Below are 18,173 nucleotides of genomic sequence, written 5' to 3'. Positions count from 1 at the left end.
TACATATTTTTTTCAAGGGAGTTTAATGCCATGAAAGGGGAGATCTGCAGCGAGAAGAAAGGATGTGAACATCCTAAGATTGACGATGAAGAGTCCAAGAAACAGAGTCACCGTCTTCAAATCCAGTTTCTGAAGTTCTGTGGGGCTTAAATCTCTGTGCTGAACCACGTAACCAAAGAGGAGGGAGGGAGGGGCTCTGAAAGGGAGATTCCACAGAGGCCACTTGTTTGGGAAAGTCACATGGCTTTGGCTGTCTTTAAGGTGAGACCCGTCTTTCCCTGGGATGCAAAGCCGGGGACACACTAAAACATGGGAATTCTCTGCACTGCTCAGGGGAGAATGTTAAACGCTAATATAAATTTTAAAAATTATGTATTCACAAAGAGTGAATACCTAAAGGGACATGTAGACTATTTAGAAAGCAGACGGAGCTGGGAATGGATTGATGGGTTTGAGTATTTGTGTACGTGCATGGACTTGCATCGTTTCTGCATCGGGTTGTTCTATATAAGATACATGTTCTTGCCTGTGGGTCAGTAAAATGATGGAAAAAGAGGGGGATGTGGGATGGGGGATAAGAGTCTAGTAAGTAACTGCAGTAATAATCACACACCTTTTAAACTTGTTACTACATGTTTGCATCACTTCCATTTTACATCAGGAAGAGAAATTCCTCTCTCTTCCAAAAAGGTCTTAATTTCTACCTCTACTTACAATAAGTTACACGTTTATTTATTTAAATAATTGTAAAACATTTAAAAATTTTTCCTTTTTGTTTTTCTTGTTTGTTTGTTTTTTAAAGAGATTAAACTATAAGCAAACACACATACAACAACATTTCATCATTCAATTCAGGTTTCATTTTAAGAAAGTCTTCCATGCTGGTACCCTGTTTTGTTCAATTTCTTTTTCTGCATAAACTAAATTGGTATCTGAAAGGCTTCATAGAAAATAGAAACTTTCAACTTTTTTTTCCTACAAAGAAAAACAAATAGTATCCAAAATATTAAGCATGAATCGTTTGCCAATTTTTTTTCTTAAATATTTTACAAACATAGGAAGGTGGTTCTCATAATGTTCATAACAAAGAATTGCATTTCTGCTCTTAGCACTGACTACGTCAATGACATCTTTTGTCCTTGTTCCCAAGAGGGTCAGTTTGTGTAGTTACCATCAGAGCTACACAAGAAACGTGAGACCAGGTAAGAGGCAGCTCCTTGCAAACCCAGATCTGTCCATCATGTTCACTTGGGGCACAACTTTCCCCAGAGAGCTCCTAGTGCTTTCTTCATTATTGGTCCATCAGAGTAAGCAGTTTTGTGCTATAAGAAAGCAGTTCTTCCTCTTCTTTACATTGGGGGCACGACAAGTCCGGTCATGGCTGCAAGGGAAGAGTGGCACAGGCATGAGACTTAGAGATTCTTTACATTAAGGTCTAGAAACCAGAGAGAGGGGCGGGGCCTGGGATGGACAGTCTGGTACCGTCCAGGGAGATGGTGCCCTCAGCCGATATGGGAACCCATTTTCTCCAGGTCTGGTCTAGCAGACAGCCAATGAGAGGCACCAGAGCCTTACTGAATCACTGAAACATAAACAAAGCTTGTTGAAGTTTTGCTTGGGAGGCCAGAAATTAGGTTTTGCTTTACATTAATGGGTTGTATACATGACATAAGAGACATAAACATGTAAACTAAATTGTAATATATGTCTAATATATTTTTCACTCTTAGACTAAAATAATTTCTAGATTATATGGTTGGAAGAGGAAAATATACTCCAGGTGCCAAGCCTATTGAGTTACTTACTAGGCATCGTTTATAACAAATCGGACTTTCTATCCATCCTAGGTTTCTATCCATCCTAGCTGAAATCGGAGGAGTTTTTTTTTTTTTCCTAACTAGCTCATCTTCCTTTGGGGCTCACTGCTGTGTGTGATGTCCATTCACTAAGGGATGCTGATCCACTGGAACAAAAGACTTAATTTAGTTCCTAAGTTGGGAGTCATCCCAATCTCTACTCTTCACCCCCAATCCAAGCGCAGTGTCCAGCGCCCCTCTGTCAAGAGGATACTGCAAATGCCTGTCTGGCTGGCATCAGGTCCAAGGTTTCCCCTCGATATGAGAAATAAAGCAGCATCAGCACAATGTGGAAAACTCACACAGCAAAACACAACCCTCTGGCCTTGGCTTTCGGGTGATGAACCCATCGAATTTTCACATTCTTGGAAACTGGCAGAATAGTTTCCTTGTGTCCAAACTTCACACTGCATCTAGGATTTGATCCTTTGAGTTTTATTGTCTAAGCCCCATCTAAAGGGCTTATCAAACATCATAGAAGCATTTTGCTGAACGGTGTTGACTAACCTGATAAGCAAATGGACAAAATTCTTCCTGCTTCTTCCAACACGTCTCTCTGTCTCTCCCTCCCTCCTTCCCTCCTCTCTCCCCCACCCCTCCCTTCCCCTATCCCTCTCCTCTTCCCTTTTCTCTCCTTGCCAGCCAGTCTTCTCAGGCAAAATTGTCAGCCATCTATTTCCCTGACCATACAGCCTTTATTGAATGTTTGTGAGATCCAGATTAAGGTCTTACACAGCGGCGAGCAAACCCTTAATTATTTTTGCCTGTATTACTATATATTGAATCGATGTAACTTTTCAATAAAGGCAGTTCAATTCTGGACACTCCCCAATGATTTGGAGATATAGCAACCCTGGTAATTATCCCAGAGTGTAGGAGGTATTTTATTTTATTCTTTTTTTTTTTTTTTTTTTTTTTCCTGGAGGGAGCTGGAAAACGAATCTGGCACAGTGTATACTATTATCTCGACGATCTATACTCATCAACTGTGAATGCCTGATAAATGAGGTAGAAGGTGGGGAAAATGAACACTGCATGTATAGCTCCCCAGCAGTAGGTTTCGGGCTCACGTTTTCAACTTTAACTTGTCTGTTACACTTCAGACTCATCAGCCCCTTCCTTTTCCTGCGTCCTCAGAGAGTTATCTAAGGAGCTTATTAAAAGGGCAGAGCCTCTCCGAGAACAAGATCCACTGCACGACTGGAGAACAGGTTTCATGGATTTTCCTTCTCCCTGGTCTCACACCAGGCACTGCGTGGGCTGCGCTCTGCTCCGTGGTGACCCTGACTTTTTGCTTGTAGAAACCGTAGCCAACAGACAGAAACCAGCAGTTATTTGGGAGAATCCTTAACTGCACTTTGTCCAGTTTCTTTTTACCTTTGACATTTCATGGGAATGTAATGATCCCTCTCCGGTCCAGGTGGAAAGTTGGTACGGGCGAACGGTGAAGAGAAGACCTATACTACTTCTGTCCCCAGAGAGACAGCGGGCTGTCGGAGTGCAGGCTCTGGGGTCAAAATGTCTGAGTTCAAGTCATCAGTCACTGGCTGTGTGGCCCTGGGCAAGCTCCTTAGCTAAAAATGGTGATACCAGTATGACCTTCGCCTTTGGGTCACACAAGAGGCTGGAACAAGGTAATTCCTATAAGGCACTTGGTTCAGCACCTTGCACGTGGGATCAAGGCACGGTCAGCGAGTCTCGGAGAGTGTTGGCTGCACAGTCCCTCTGCGGGTGACTAATACCACCTCAGCTTAGAGCAAGCGGAAAGAAACTCCCTCTCAGCCTGTGATCACCCTCCACCTCAGGCCACATTTACACCCTCCCACTGTCCCTAAAGGGATGGAGCGTCCTGCCACTCAGCCCCCATCACCCCAGGATCCTTTCATTCAGTGATTGCAGGCAGCGTATTCAAGGTCAGCGTGGCTCTCTCCCTCTCTGCACCAACGGGACACCTGGTGATGCTGGACCTTGAACTGCTTAGTCACCCGTCCAAAATGAGGAAGAACCAGAGTGAAGGCTTCTGGAAGGCATCCCCTGTCAGCTCCATGTATAAAATGTCCTTCACCTTTCCTACTTCTTCGCACACGTTGCTTCTCAACCACCTTGGGATAGAGCGATCAGTTCTCCTGTTTAACAGGCTAGGAGACTGAGGCTCTCCGATGATAGTGACTGGTAGGGATGCCCTGGTACAGCCTGCAGTGTCTGTTGAAGTCAAGTTCCGTGTTCTTCCCACAGTTGGTAGCCTTTGAGGTTCCCCTCGGAATTCTCTCCTATTTCTCCACACTACTTTGTATTTTCATAGTTCTTTGTTTTTCAGTCTCCAGCTCCTAATTTAAATGTTGCTGTCTGCTTCCCCTCCACCGTTTCCTCCTCCATCCCGGCCCCCATCCTTCTCCTCAAGGTTAAAATCACCAGGGCAATTCGGAGGAGTTGTAGGACCTCAAAGAGGCTCAGGACTTCTCAGTGATTCTATAGAAATGAACTAGAGCCTAGGACCTGTGTCTGTGTGTAACCAACTCTGTTGTCACTCCCGCACACACAGTTAAGAATGTGCTGCTCAGACACTGTGTCACTGGTAGTGCCAGAAGCTCGCATGGCTGAGGACCCTAGAGGGGGTCTTCTGGTTATTTCAGCTGCTGCCGCCTCCACCAGGAAACCTTGCTGTGACCACACAGACCGTCCCTGCTCTTTGGGACAACTGCACCCTGACCAGGTGACACCACAGGGGCCCTTGGGCCTGCAGCCACTAGCAGGGTGGGGATTCCAGGCCATGGCTGCCAGTGAAAGCTCCCTGAGGGCTGCAAGCTGGACAGGCCCCACAGATGGGTCTCCCTGGACAGCACAGACCCAGAAGGGTCTGAGTCAACCAGCTCTGCTCCCCTGACTCAGTCCCTGCGTGAGAGAGGGGCTGGGGGAGGGGCGGCAAGGGGCAGTCAAGTTGCACTTTTCTTCCTCCAAGTGAAGCTGAAAATATTTGCAGGAGTTGCCTGGAATGAAGGAAGGGCTGTACCCCTCCTGTTCTCCTCCTGCACCTGCGCTTGCCCTTTGCCCTTAGTCTTTGTTGGGCCTCTCACTCTGCAGTTCCCCAACGAAACCTGTGTGGCCCCCGCCAGGTTTTTAAAAAATTTTTCTTGGAGTTTAGTTGCTTTACAATGCTGTGTTAGTTTCTGCTGTACAGCAGAGTGTATCAGTTATACATATACATGTATCCACTCTTTTCGAGGTTCTTTTCCCATATAGGCCATTACAGAGTATTGAGTAGAGTCCCCTGGGCTCTACAGTAGGTCCTTATTAGTTATCTGTTTTATATATAGGAGTGTGTATATGTCAATCCCAATCCCCCAATTTATCCCTCCTCCCCTTACCCGCTGGTAACCATAAGTTTGTTTTCTACATCTGTGACTCTATTTCTGTTTTGTAGATAGGTACGAGTTCCTTTGTACCCATTCTTTAGATTCCACGTATAAGCCATATCATACAATATTTGTCTTTCTCTTTCTGACTTACTTCACTCAGTATGACAATCTCTAGGTCCATCCATGTTGCTGCAACCCTGCCAGGTTTAAGGGACATGACTGAAACCATAGTACTTGGAAAGGGGAGTCATACTGCTGAAGGGGAGATAGGGGAGGGGAATATGCAGCAAAAATTCAGCAATTGTTTCCTATCCCAGTCTGGAGGTGAAGCCATCGTGGGAAAAGTTCTGAGCACGTCCCCTAATGACAGGCTAGAAACCACTGGCCTTTGTTGGGAGGTGCGGCAGGTGGAGACGCTTAGCTACAGGCTGAGCCTGTTTCTCTCTGGATCTGACATCTGGATAAGAAGCAAATACATATATATATATTTTTTTCATTCAAATATACAGATGTTTCCAACTATTCCCATGCTGGGCGGCATGTAGACCCAGCTGCTTTGTCTAGTTAGAAGCAAAAGAATTTTTAGGGGCTCTTCTGAGGGCTGGGCTTTCAACTCTTATTTCACAGTTTGTCTGTCAAGTCACTTGACTTCAAGGAGGTACCATCGCTCTAATGGTAGAATGTGTCAGGAAGCTGACGTACCTCCCAGAGCTGTGCTTGGCCACAACGGGCGAGTGCACCCTCACGGGTGTCCCCAGAGGCTCGGGAACCCCTGCGCAATCATAAAGCCACTAGGCAGATGCCATTCCAGGGACAGCACAGCCCATTCGAGGCTCTGCTGACCTCAGAGGCTTTGATCCACGAGGGGTTAACCAAAGCAAATCTCTGCCCTCTTTGGTTCTATCCAACACTGCTTGTCGTGAATGTTTTCATGTCAAGACGCAGGGAGCTGCCTAAAAATCATGTGGGTCGTTAAGCTCCCTGGCGTTCAGCAGTTTCCAATTTGCTCTTTTGCCATCAACTGCCTCCCATTCACGATGAGATGATTAGATTCTCATGTACTCATCACATTCGTGCTATGTCATGCCATATTGTATTTTAGGACATTGCTCAAAAATGGGTTTGACGGGGGATATGAATGTTTGTTCTTAGATCCAGTATGTCTTTTTTTCTTTCTTCCCTACCCCACCCCTGATCAGGCACCCGCTATCAATTTGACCAGCATGTAACCAGAATTCTCAGAACTTGCTCGTGGCTCCTGACGGATCTTGTCCATTCATGCCATGGGACTGGGAATGCACTGCAGATGGCAAGCTGATTCGGTAAGCAGTAGTCACCGTGTAGCATCTGCCGTGGTGGCCAGGCCCCTTCTGGGAAATAGTGACATGGCCTTGTGAAAAGCAGAGGTCTGGGGAGTCCGATGCTCCTAGAGGGTATATGTGACCCCACCATAGTTAATTTGTGTCCTTGCAGAGCTGTCCGCCTTCTCTGTTATTCCCCCGTCTTGCTCTTGGATAGAGAACTAGCCCAGCTGTACAAGTCATTCGGGTCTCATGATAAAAACACCAAAGCATCTCCTTGTAGGTAAATGACTAGAGATACAGAAGGATGCTGAGCTGTTTGCTCTTACTTTGCGGACCCTGTGGCACATGTATCATGCCGATACCCACGGTGCTACTTTGCTTACCTCTGAATCCATTTCCATTGCCACTGGAGCAAGCAGGTGAAGGGGAACCTTGGGGCCTGATGACGGGGGCGAAGGCACTCTTCTGTTTGACAGCAGGAAAAACTGAAGAGGAAAATGGGAGGATGGAGGATGTGCTGGAAGATCCAACAGTGGGACTTGATGACATGACTGGAAAGCAAATGCACAATCCTTTTTTAGAAAGAGAAAGATCTAGGAGTTAAGTTCTCTCTTCAGTACATACAACCTCTACACATTGCTTGAGAAATTACGAATTTATTCCAGGCATTGTTCCTGATTCCAGGGATTCAAAAAGAAGTTGAATGTGACAAGGTCCCTGCCCTGTCCCGTGGGAGGAATAAACAAAAAAAACGAATAGGGTCATTGTCCTGTTGGAGGAGTGTCCACGACGCTGAGATACAGCGGGCAGAGTGCTTTTCTGCCTGGAAGAGTCAGGAAGGTGTCAGCAGGAGATGAAATTGTGATAGGTCTTAATCCACAAGTAGAAGCTCGACAAGAGAAGGCTAAGACCAACAACTGAAAAATTATCCAGTCTACTAAAAATCAGAAACCTCTTGTTTTACCCTAAAAAGTAGTCCTGTCTGGGAGCCATGTGCTTCCCTGGCAATTCTCAGGGCACCGGAGGTTTGATCTGTAGGGTTGGCATCTTCTCTGAGTGCACCATCTCTATGGGCCACTTCCTCATTAAATGTAAAAGTTTATTAACATTTAAGAGATTACCTCCTTCTTCCTCTACTTTCAGAGCTCCTGGGAAATAAAGCTGCAAGTCAGCCTCCTCTGATGTGATGTGTAGAAAAAAGTACCAATATTAACATTAAACTGACTTAAAGGAAGCCAAAAACTAAGTGTTGTGGATTTCCAGGAAAAATAAAGGCAATTTACACAACGAAGGGCCCCATGTCTTAATGTCAGACATTCCACCAAGTCACATCATACAAGAAGATAATCTCCTCCTAGGTTCAACTTGCTCGAGAAAGGGGTAAACTTGAGTTCACAAGGGTAGAATTGTTCGAGATGGCATTTTATAGTATGAGGTCAAGTTTCAGGGGCTCATTTTAGCATAATGTCCAGAATTCTGAACTGCCCAAGTCACATGACTTGGTAAAAGAATTACTGGAATGTAATGGCAAAGGCCGTGACAAAGGCTAAGAGTGCTGACCTCTACTTCATATCATCAGTGGTCCAGATACTCCACAAAGTGAATCTGAAAGTGAGAACATGAGTGCGAGTTATGGTTCAAAGACCAAGTACGAGGTGAATTGAAGGTCCAGTATTCTGATATCCTGTGGAAGACTCCATCCCCATTTCCCCCCTCTCCATATAAAGATAGACTTTGGGCTGTGTTCACAAATTGCCTATGTAAAGCAATCATACAGCATACCTCCAATATGATGTCTTTTACAGCCGTACGACAAACCAAAGACTTCAAAAAAAAAGAGCTTTATCTAAAAACTTCTTATCCTGAAGTGGTCCTGATTTAAAGGGCAGTGCAGAAGGAAGCATCCAAATACATCTCGGTCTTTCCACAAGTAATATGAATCAAAAGAAAAAAATGGTGGTATCGATATATATAGAATGAATAAACAAGGTCCTACTGTGTAGCACAGGGAACTACATTCAATATCCTGTGATAAACCATAATGGAAAAGAATATGAAAAAGAATGTATATATATGTATAACGGAGTCACTTTGCTATACAGCAGTAATTAACACAACATTGTAATTCAACTATATGTCAATAAAAAAGAGAAAAAATTGGAAAGGAGGAAAAAATCCTTAAAGAATCTCATGTAATACTTGAAGATGCAAATGAAGAAGAAATCTGGCTAATTCACTATTGTTATGGAAGAGGATACAGGTTTAAGCACTGAGAATGGATCTTATTCATAGTTCCAAGTCAATCTCCTCTTCTAGCCTTGGTTTTAGCGTCAGTGAAATGTGTGTGTGTGAGCAGGGTGGGTGGGTGAGTCCCCTCCTCTTTCTGTAAGGCACAGAATCAGAGGCCAAAGGAACGCTGAGAATCAGGAGCCCCTGATTCTGACCACCATGAAATCTCTGCCATACTATGTGATCCATGCGAGCACCAAAATGGCACCTTGGTTTCTGAGTCTGCAATAGCAGAATCTCCCCTCATACACCATGATAGAGGAGGGTTTTTATAATGTGAATTAGACACACACACACACACACACACTCAATTCCATGTATATTCAGCATATGACTCACTTCTACAAATACTTCTTTTTTAGTAACAGATCTAAAAGCATGCTCATTAGCATGGCCACCACCTCTCAGTGGGAAAGGAGTCACTTCAGGCTTCACCAGGTGGTGTAAAAGAATTGTTACAGAGCTGAATAAGCACAGAGCTGTAACATGCCCATTTAAAATATTTTTAACAGAATTTTTGTAAAATGTCAAATTACATCCAAATTTAAAATTTAATGCGGCTATAATAAAAAGCCTAAAGGAAATTTTAATCTGTGTGTGTGTCAACAAACATAACTTCTATATTTATCTATTTAAAACAACAACCACACTGTTAGAGCCAGAAAGTTTTGTTAAAAAAATTTTTTTTAAGGAGGCGTTTGTCTTAACAGATATTAAAACTTATGATAAGCCTACACAGATGAAATCAGTGTTATACTAGCATAGAAATAGGCAGACAAATCCTTGGTGAAAATAGAGTCCAGAAACAGACCTGAGTATACATGAGAATTAGAACTTAATAAAGGTGACATTTCAAATTAGTGGGGAAATAAACACATGGGAACAATATGCTAGCCATTTGGAGACAAAATTTAGAGTGCTTCCTCGTGTTAAACACGAAAGTAAATCTAAGTTATTTGTAAAAGCAAAATTATAAAGGAGCTAGTAGAAAAATTAGGAAGCTATGTAATTCACCTAATCCTTTCAACCCCCAAACCTAAACAGAACATCGTAAGACATGACAAAAATATTTCCGTAACACATACAGAAAAGGCAAATGACAAATTAGGAAAAATATCTGTCATAATTTTTTAGATATATTCAGATTCTCAGTAGCTAATAAGTTTTTATAAATTAATCAGAGAACATCCCACTAGAAAAATGGGCAAGGGAAGTGAAAAGGAATGTCACAGAAGGAAAAATGAAAATGACCAAAAGGCCTTTATAGACCTATAAACGGTCAAACCGATTAGTAATCATATGTAAATTAAAACAGTCATGAGGTGTTATTTTCCACTTGCCAAATTGATAAAGATTAAGGAGAACTTAAGAGGGCGGGGAAACAGATACTATTCCTTTTCTAAGGGGAGTACTAACCTCTCTGGAGGGACTTCAATAATATGTATCAAAGTATTTGAAAATGTGCATATTTTTAACCCGGTAATTTAATTTCTAGAAATTAATCCCAAGGAGATAATCATAAATGTGAAAAAAAAAATCCAAGGGCGTTTTTATAGTCTTGAAAAACTGGGAAATAAGTGAAGTGACCAGCAATAGGGTAAACTATATTAGGTCCATAAAATGGACCACTGTGCAAACATTAAAACTAATATTGGAGAAGAATATTTAATGGCATGGAAAGATACACCTCCTCAGATGAGTAAAGCAGATTACATAATAACATGGACAATGAGCCCACTTTTATTTTTTTAAAAAAATACAAGAAGCAAAAGTCTAGAAGGATGTGATACATCCAAACTTTTAATGACGATATCTGGCTGACAGAATTGTGAAGATTCTTACATTTCTTTCTCTTACTTGTCTGTATTTTCAAAATTTCCTACAATGAACATGTATTACTTTTGATGTAGCAGAAAGCAGCAAAAGCTGTTAAAAGAAACAAACGGAAAATCTCTACTTCTTTGGGAAAAAAGAATATAATCCTGAGCAATAGGCATAATAGCTTTCCTGGATGTTAATGTGCCTCTTTGATCTAAGGCTTTACTGCCTGGAAACAAGGTTGTCTGTTACCTGTCCTTTCACAAATTCCTGGGAGAAGCTTGTTGACTGTACTTAACTTTGCAATGCAAACGCCACTCCTAATGTCTGTTCTCCATTCTTAGGACACAGGCCTGCACTGATGGATTTTATGGAGCCTAGCTTCATATCTGTGACTGAGAATTTTGCCATCTTTCCTCTGCTCTCTTTTTCATTGATCTTATGGCTGAAACCCATTAGCTGTGCATCAGAGCAGAAATTTTCAAAATGTATCTATCCATAACTGCAAGGCTATACTTTAAAAGTTAACCATGGTTATCTCTGCATAGAAATAGTGTCATTTTTCTTTTCTTTTTTACATAGGCGTGCTTTTCAATGCGTCTACAGTGAGAATGTTACAATTGTCATAGGATATTTTTTTTTTCCTTTCTGAAGAAAGAGACAATAGAAATACACCAAAATATTAACAAGGTGTTTTTTTTACGATGGGAGGGTACTTTCTTTTAAAAACTATTTCCACATGTTCTAAATGTTCTACCATAATCATTTAACACTCTACAACAGAAAATGTCTTGATACTTATTTTTGAAAACATGAAAATATTGAGGCCTGGGACAGACTCTAAGACTATATAACTGAAGTAGGAATCCCTGAGGCCAGGGATGAAGGATTCTGTCTGTATGGATCCTGTTCCAAACTTTGCATGGGCTTGGTGGCTATTCTACTTTGGAAGAAGTGGTCCCTTGGGTGTTGCAGGCTTGTTGAGTAGAACATCTTTGGGGACACCAGAGTGTACTGTTTTAGGAAAGTTGATCACACATACTTGAAATTGAAAATTTCTCTGGACACCTCTCTCTGTGGATAGAGGCCAAAGTAAAGGCAAGCACTTCTAGCCCAGAAATCTCTGTGAACATGGGGAGTTAAGGAAAAACCACTTTTCTTCTTCTAAGGATTGATTGGGTTGCACCGTCCCAGCTGGAACTCACCAGGCACACATCCTCCTTTGCATCGAGCCATTGCATTTGTTGGCGCTAAGGGGTCTGTCAGCGTTTCATTATAACCTCCTATTGTCAGGGGTTTAGAATTCAGCCATAAAAACTTGCACTGAGCTGGAACTTGGCACATACTGCTACCGCCAGGAAGTGAAGTTTGTATGTGGAATTGAAAAAACATCTGTTTGGCCATTTTTGAAGTGGTGTGAGAGCAAAAACAGTAAAGATGCAGGTTTTTGATACTCTGCGTTGGCCGTCATGCAAGTCAGCTTGACTGAGAGGTTTGACTTTATTTCTTTTTAATGTCTCTGGCAAGTGATTGGTCCGTGGCATGGCCCAGCCACATCAGACTGGTTTAAAAAATAAAATGAAAAATCAGAGAAGGGTGTTTTCAGACACAAGCAACTGAACTGATGAAATGGTATCCCCCTGAGCTTTAAAATTTTTTTTATTTAAAACAAATTTTTTGTATTTCCCAGAGAATTTGAGACTTAGCTGGGTAGAAATACAGGTCACGTGCTATTGTAATGAACTCCATAGGGTATTCAGTATTTTTGCAGTAGGGGATTTTATTGTAATGAATGCACTGTTTGGAATTCCAGTCCCAGTCTGCAATTCCTTCAGACCGTTCCTCAGAAAAGGAAGGTGCAAGGGGTCTCACAGACCCAGTAGGAAACAAGAGGACATTCTCTGCTGTGTTTCCCACTCCCTCTGGGCAGGGCATCTTCCTCTTTCTATTTTGTGCATGCTCTCTTGTTTTAATGGGTGACTTGAAGACAGGGTGTTACTGTTTTTCTTGTGGCAGTGGGATTGACCGATGAAGAAAGGGTAGTGGAAGGAAGTTGTCACTTGCTGGAGTGGGAAGGGTCCCTTTCTACCGAATGAATTATCTAGTAAGAAACATCAAGCCATCCACACCAGATGGGCAATTTCATTCATCCATTCACTCTCTCTCTCTGTCTCTCTCTTTCTCTCCACCCACACCCCACCCACTCCTTCCTGTCTTTTTTTTCTCTCTCCCTCACCCATCACCACACTAAACACTGTATTGTTATATTAACCATTTTTGACCTACAAAAATGAGAATTTCACGTGGTTCAGCCATTTGTGTATGATCGAACATATGAAATGACACATTTTGGAAATAAAGAAGAGGTGGTTTCATACGGCTCAGCCTAATAATGTGTTATAAAGACATGAAATATTTTTAATATTACTGAATAATTTAAAAACATGATCTCCTGAATCTGATGACATATGATCTAGCCACATTTTTACTGTTTATTGGCAATGAACCCTTGAGTAAGTCATTTAATAACCCTTCATATCTTAGAAGGGAAAATGGTGATGATACTAGTATAATAAATTATATTAATAAATATATAAACATGTAAATTATATACATAATAAATTATTATGATTATTATATCCATATTATATGATTGTGAGGATCTGATTGGACTCTATGTGTGAACATGCTTTTTAAGCTGTAAGGTAGAATGTGACTGTAAATTACTCTTACTGTTGTGACCGTTATCATGTGACATTATTTACACAATGGCTCTTTTGTCCTTGTACCACTTGCAGGGGCTACTGAAGATGTGGTCCCTTCTGCACATAGGGTACCCTCTCCACGAGGTTGCATGGGAGAAACCTCTCCAAGGTCTCAGCCACAGAAAAATCAGGTTTCTCTTGAGCGGCTGCTACTACTACTACAACTATTGCTACTAATAATAATGTGTGGACATAAAATTTTATAACAAATAGTGTTTGTCTCTTTGCTTTACCATCTTATAAGCCTCTGAACCAAATTAATGACTCCCTTGAATAGACCAGACGGCATCCATTCTAACCCTTGGCTTCATCTCATTTTCTGATACGTATTTTTTTCTTTTATGTTTCTTATAGTTTCTATTTTACACTTTCATACTGCCCATCTGACTATTAATATTCCCCCAGAACATTTTTGGAACAAGAGAAGGTTAAAAACAAGTAAGTAAGTAAGTAAATAAATAAAGCAAGCAACAGTTTGGTTTCCTAGGTCCCTCTGATCTCATTGATCTAATTGGCCATCTGACAGGACACCATGAAGAACTCATGTCTTTGCAGCAACGAGATTTTAGTTGTCCTGGGAGAACCAGCCCCTGCTATATCTTCACCACACTTAGTATGAGTGTTGAGTGTAATGAATTGAACAGATAACCCAGAAGTAACTCCTGGATGTGTGTCCCCAGGGAACCACAGGCCCAAAGGCTGAGAGCAGTGGCCTCCAGACCCTTGGCACCACTTCCCGAGCTGCGGTAGAAATGGCCTTGACTCCCCCTTGTTCCTGGCACGAGGGAACCGCTCTGGGCAGCAGAGCCTTGCAACAAGGTACAGCATTTCAAGGACACTCCGCTCAGTCACTCAGACTCTCCACGGTGGCTTCTCTCCCAGCCTGAAATATGCCCTAAGTAGCCTCATCTTCTCTGAGGCTCCTGGGCTCACTGTGCAAGGTCCCAGCTTAGCCCCCAAAGCCACCTGAATGAGTTTTCGTAACTTCCTAGAACGTCTAGCTTGCTGCTAGCCCACAGATTAGGACTAAGAGCTTCTGTCCCCATATATTACACTGTCACCGGCAGTCAAGTTCCGTCTCTCTGGAGGTACATAAGGGAGGGGAGAGCCATGTAACAAAGTGAAAAGGGAGATGGTGTGTTACACAGAATAACCTGGAGTCATCAACTCTGTGTCCAGATTCTTGTCCTTCTCCATTCTAGCTGTCTGATCTTGCACAAGTCAGTTAACTAAACCCTTGCCTATACTGACCTCAGAGAATTCTTGTGAAGAGTAAATAAAACACTGCATCTGAAAGTGCCTAATGAAGAGTGTACAGAATGTTAACTGAGTTGGAATCTTAATTCCTTGCTCTCGTCTACAGAAGCCACATCTATTGTTTCCCTGTAAAAAGGGAATCGTTTCACTCCTTTTCTCTCCCTTGAAAAGCTTTGAGTAACCAGATGAACCCAAGTCCACTAAAGGAAAAGTACAAAAGGCAGGAAGGACCACTCCGTGAGTCAGTAAGATGCTGGAATGCTACTCTCCCTCAAAAGGCTGAAGAGTAAAACCCAGGGATAGAGAGACAGACAGGGAGAGCTGGAGGGATGGACAGGGCACTTACTTCCATAAGGGGAGCCTGTGGGGGAGCCGTTTAGAAATCCTGGAGATCCTGGGACACCCAGGTTGGCCATAGGGACGTTGCTGTAGCCGTTCATACTGTTACTGGAGGTGCTGTAGTTAGACTGCTGAGGGGTAGAGCTGGAAGAGTAGCCCCGCGGAGAGATGCTGCTTGTGTTGCGGATGTATCCTGGACAAGAGAGAGAAAGCGCAGATAAATGAACCTGTACACACACACACACACACACACACACAGCACAGACCAAATAGGGCAGCATAGGTCCACATGGCCCCCAGTCTATAGAATTGACTGTGGGCTGTAGTGGAAAAGTCTGCAGTTTGTCTTCAAACTTTTTATACCTTCCTGTCTCTTCCCCATCTCGCACAAAACCATATCCCTGTAATTCCCCCCTTCCTCCTCTTTCCCATTGGCAGTCAACATCTCCAACTCACACCAAGGAGTGAATGACTAACGGCAGTGACATCTCCCAAATCCTACTTCATGTAACGCTAGAGCCCTCTGAGATACTGATGGGTACCACTGAGAAAAGCGTTCTGTGGTCAAATAAAGCTTGGCAGATGGTGCGTACCATAGCATATTGAAGATTCGTATATGAAGGGCCTGGAGAATGAATAAACCGGTTTAACTTTGGTAACCTAGTGTTTCCCAAATTTAACATAATATAGCATCTTTTCTGGGTGTGACGCGGAAAAGGCATCCTGATAACATTTCAAGAGGCGCTAGCACTCTGAAGATCACAGCTATAGAAGTCTGAAGTTGTTACCATGCCCTGCTGTGTGGGGTGGGGAACATTTTCATTTAAAATGCATTGATAAGTTCATCTAGATGGGCTGTTCTTTCGAAATAATGCCCTTTGCAGCAACATGGATAACACCAGAGCTTATCATACTAAGTGAAGTAAGTTGGAAAGAGAAAGACAAATACCATATGATATCACTTATATGTGGAATCTAAAATATGGCACAAATGAACCAATCTGGGAAACAGAAAGAGACTCACACAGAGAACAGACTTGTGGTTACCAAGGTGGAGGGCAAGTAGGGGAAGGGATGGTTGGGAGTTTGGGGCTAATAGACGCAAACTGTTACATTTAGAATGGATAAACAACAAGGTCCTACTGTATAGCACATGGAACGATATCCAATCCCCTGGGATAAACCATAATGGAAAAGAATATAAAAAAGAATGTACATATGTGTATAACTGAGTCATTTTTCTGTACAGCAGAAATTAATGCAACATTGTAAATCAACTACACTTCAATTTAAAAAAATAAATTAAAAAAATAAATAAATGGGCTGTTCTTTGACCAAAGACTTGGAAGCATCCGCAACCGAATGCACGGAGATCCAGTCCGGAGTGGGATGAGTCCTCCCCATACTTCTGAAACCCCAGCACAGAGACCTCACCTAATCTATCCTGAAACAACCCACATAGGATAACTGTCTCTAAAGCTATTTAAGAAATGACCCAAATTTAGGGGAAAAAAAAAAAAGGTAATAATATGTCCCACCCATATTTCTGTAAGAAGAACTCACCCTGAGCGTGAGACTGAGGAATTCCCTTGCAATGGATGATAGAATTAGAAATAAAACTATCCCAAGGTGAGGTACGTCAGCAGAAACATTTACTCCTTTTAAAAAATGATTTATGATAAATTTAGCACCTTAATAAAATCAACCTCAATGACAAAAACCTTTACTCAATATGCTTCACAGGTAGAAGCACTGTTAACTGTGTTGCTGTATTTATATATTTGTATACCTTTGCATATATATATATATGAGATAATACACAAATAGAAGTTACCAAACTAAGCCATTCACCCTTGGCACTAGGAATTTGTGTGTAATTAACAAGAATAGCAATAACTCAGCTCCTTTCCATTATTCAGTGTGATGATCACAATAGCAGAAGTGTAGATTTTATTCAAACAATACCTGTAAATCTAGTTTTAGTAAGCCTAAACTCTTCTAAATTCACAATACTTAATCTTATTCTTAAATGTTTCCAGTTAAAGGATTCTGCCAGGTACCTAAAGAGCTCAAAGTCTAACAATACACCTAATGTTGAGATAATCCAATGATTGCATTGCTTATCTGGGACACACTCTTTTTTGTTTGTTTGTTTTTGCAGTACGCGGGCCTCTCACTGCTGTGGCCTCTCCCGTTGCGGAGCACAGGCTCCGGATGTGCAGGCTCAGCGGCCATGGCTCACCAGCCCAGCCGCTCCGCGGCATGTGGGATCTTCCCGGACCGGGGCACGAACCCGCGTCCCCTGCATCGGCAGGCGGACTCTCAACCACTGCGCCACCAGGGAAGCCCTGGGACACACTCTTTTGATGGCATAAGAATCAAGCTTTAACTCCTTCCATTCCAGCAGAACCAGCCTTTTAAATGTATAAGATGTTTGCCTTTTGACTCTGAGAAAGGTAGTACCTTGATTATTTCCCTGTGTTGACTCTGAGATGCTGACCCCAAGCTGGCTGCCATAAGAATTGATGCCCATCATGCCACTGTGAGCTGGAGAGCTGGAGAGAGCTGGGATCTGGCTGGGATTCCTGGGGACACTGTACAGGGCTTCAGCAATGTCTGCGGCACGCTTCAAAATGATGTCCTACAAAGTGGCAGGTTGAGGTGAATGTTTTTATCGAGCAATAAGAGTTGAACTCAAGAGAGTGCAAAATGGGAGCACCTAACCTGGTTATTGTGTGGTGTCCCATAGAGCGCCTCCACCAGATCTGCAGCTCTTTTCAACAGCATTTCCTAGAAAAAGAAAAGAAAGGGTGGGATATAAGCAAAGGTAAAACCCCAAATGGCCAACACAAAGGAAAATTACATATAAAAATCGAAAGTCCAGGCATCCCCCTAAAGTGTAAGTAACTAGCCAAGAGGTCCTATATTTGGTTTGACAGGTAGAATATGATCACACGTATGAATCCCCCTATAAATGCATATCTATGTGAAATACTTCTCGATAAAAGGGCTCCACAAATAGCTTGGCTACCAAAACAAAACACAGCCAAATTAAGGGTAAAGTTGGCTAAAATTAATAACGTCATGGGAGTTCCATTAAAAACTACTTACAGACCATTCCATTAAAAAAATCTGGTATTCTAATTAACCAAATAGCCTCAAAATGATTGATTGACCTGAGTTTAGCTG

At 42.3% G+C, this 18,173-nt stretch overlaps 1 protein-coding gene across 5 annotated transcripts in view; it reads right to left on the bottom strand.

Moving 5' to 3' along the window:
- Positions 1 to 771: 771 nt before the first annotated feature.
- The window catches only part of EBF2 (EBF transcription factor 2), a 192,104-nt gene continuing 174,702 nt past the window's right edge, over positions 772 to 18,173 (bottom strand). The window contains exons 11-15 of one of the 5 annotated variants that reach the window (XM_029203858.1): positions 17,709 to 17,774; positions 17,448 to 17,625; positions 14,992 to 15,177; positions 6,900 to 7,067; positions 772 to 1,381 (exon numbers count right to left, since the gene is read on the bottom strand). In XM_029203858.1, the coding sequence (XP_029059691.1) occupies positions 1,350 to 1,381; positions 6,900 to 7,067; positions 14,992 to 15,177; positions 17,448 to 17,625; positions 17,709 to 17,774 (630 nt within the window). In that variant the 3' untranslated portion in view covers positions 772 to 1,349. The remainder of the gene's footprint in view (positions 1,382 to 6,899; positions 7,068 to 14,991; positions 15,178 to 17,447; positions 17,626 to 17,708; positions 17,775 to 18,173) is intronic. The other 4 variants (XM_029203855.1, XM_029203856.1, XM_029203857.1 and 1 more) reach the window with 4 other exon arrangements.

The sequence above is a fragment of the Monodon monoceros genome, unplaced genomic scaffold (assembly GCF_005190385.1).
Source record: "Monodon monoceros isolate NGI ecotype Baffin Bay Population unplaced genomic scaffold, NGI_Narwhal_1 Super_Scaffold_5, whole genome shotgun sequence".
Lineage (NCBI taxonomy): Eukaryota > Metazoa > Chordata > Mammalia > Artiodactyla > Monodontidae > Monodon > Monodon monoceros.
The sequence above is the reverse complement of the archived record's forward strand: the minus strand, read 5'-3'. Positions and strand labels throughout refer to the sequence as shown.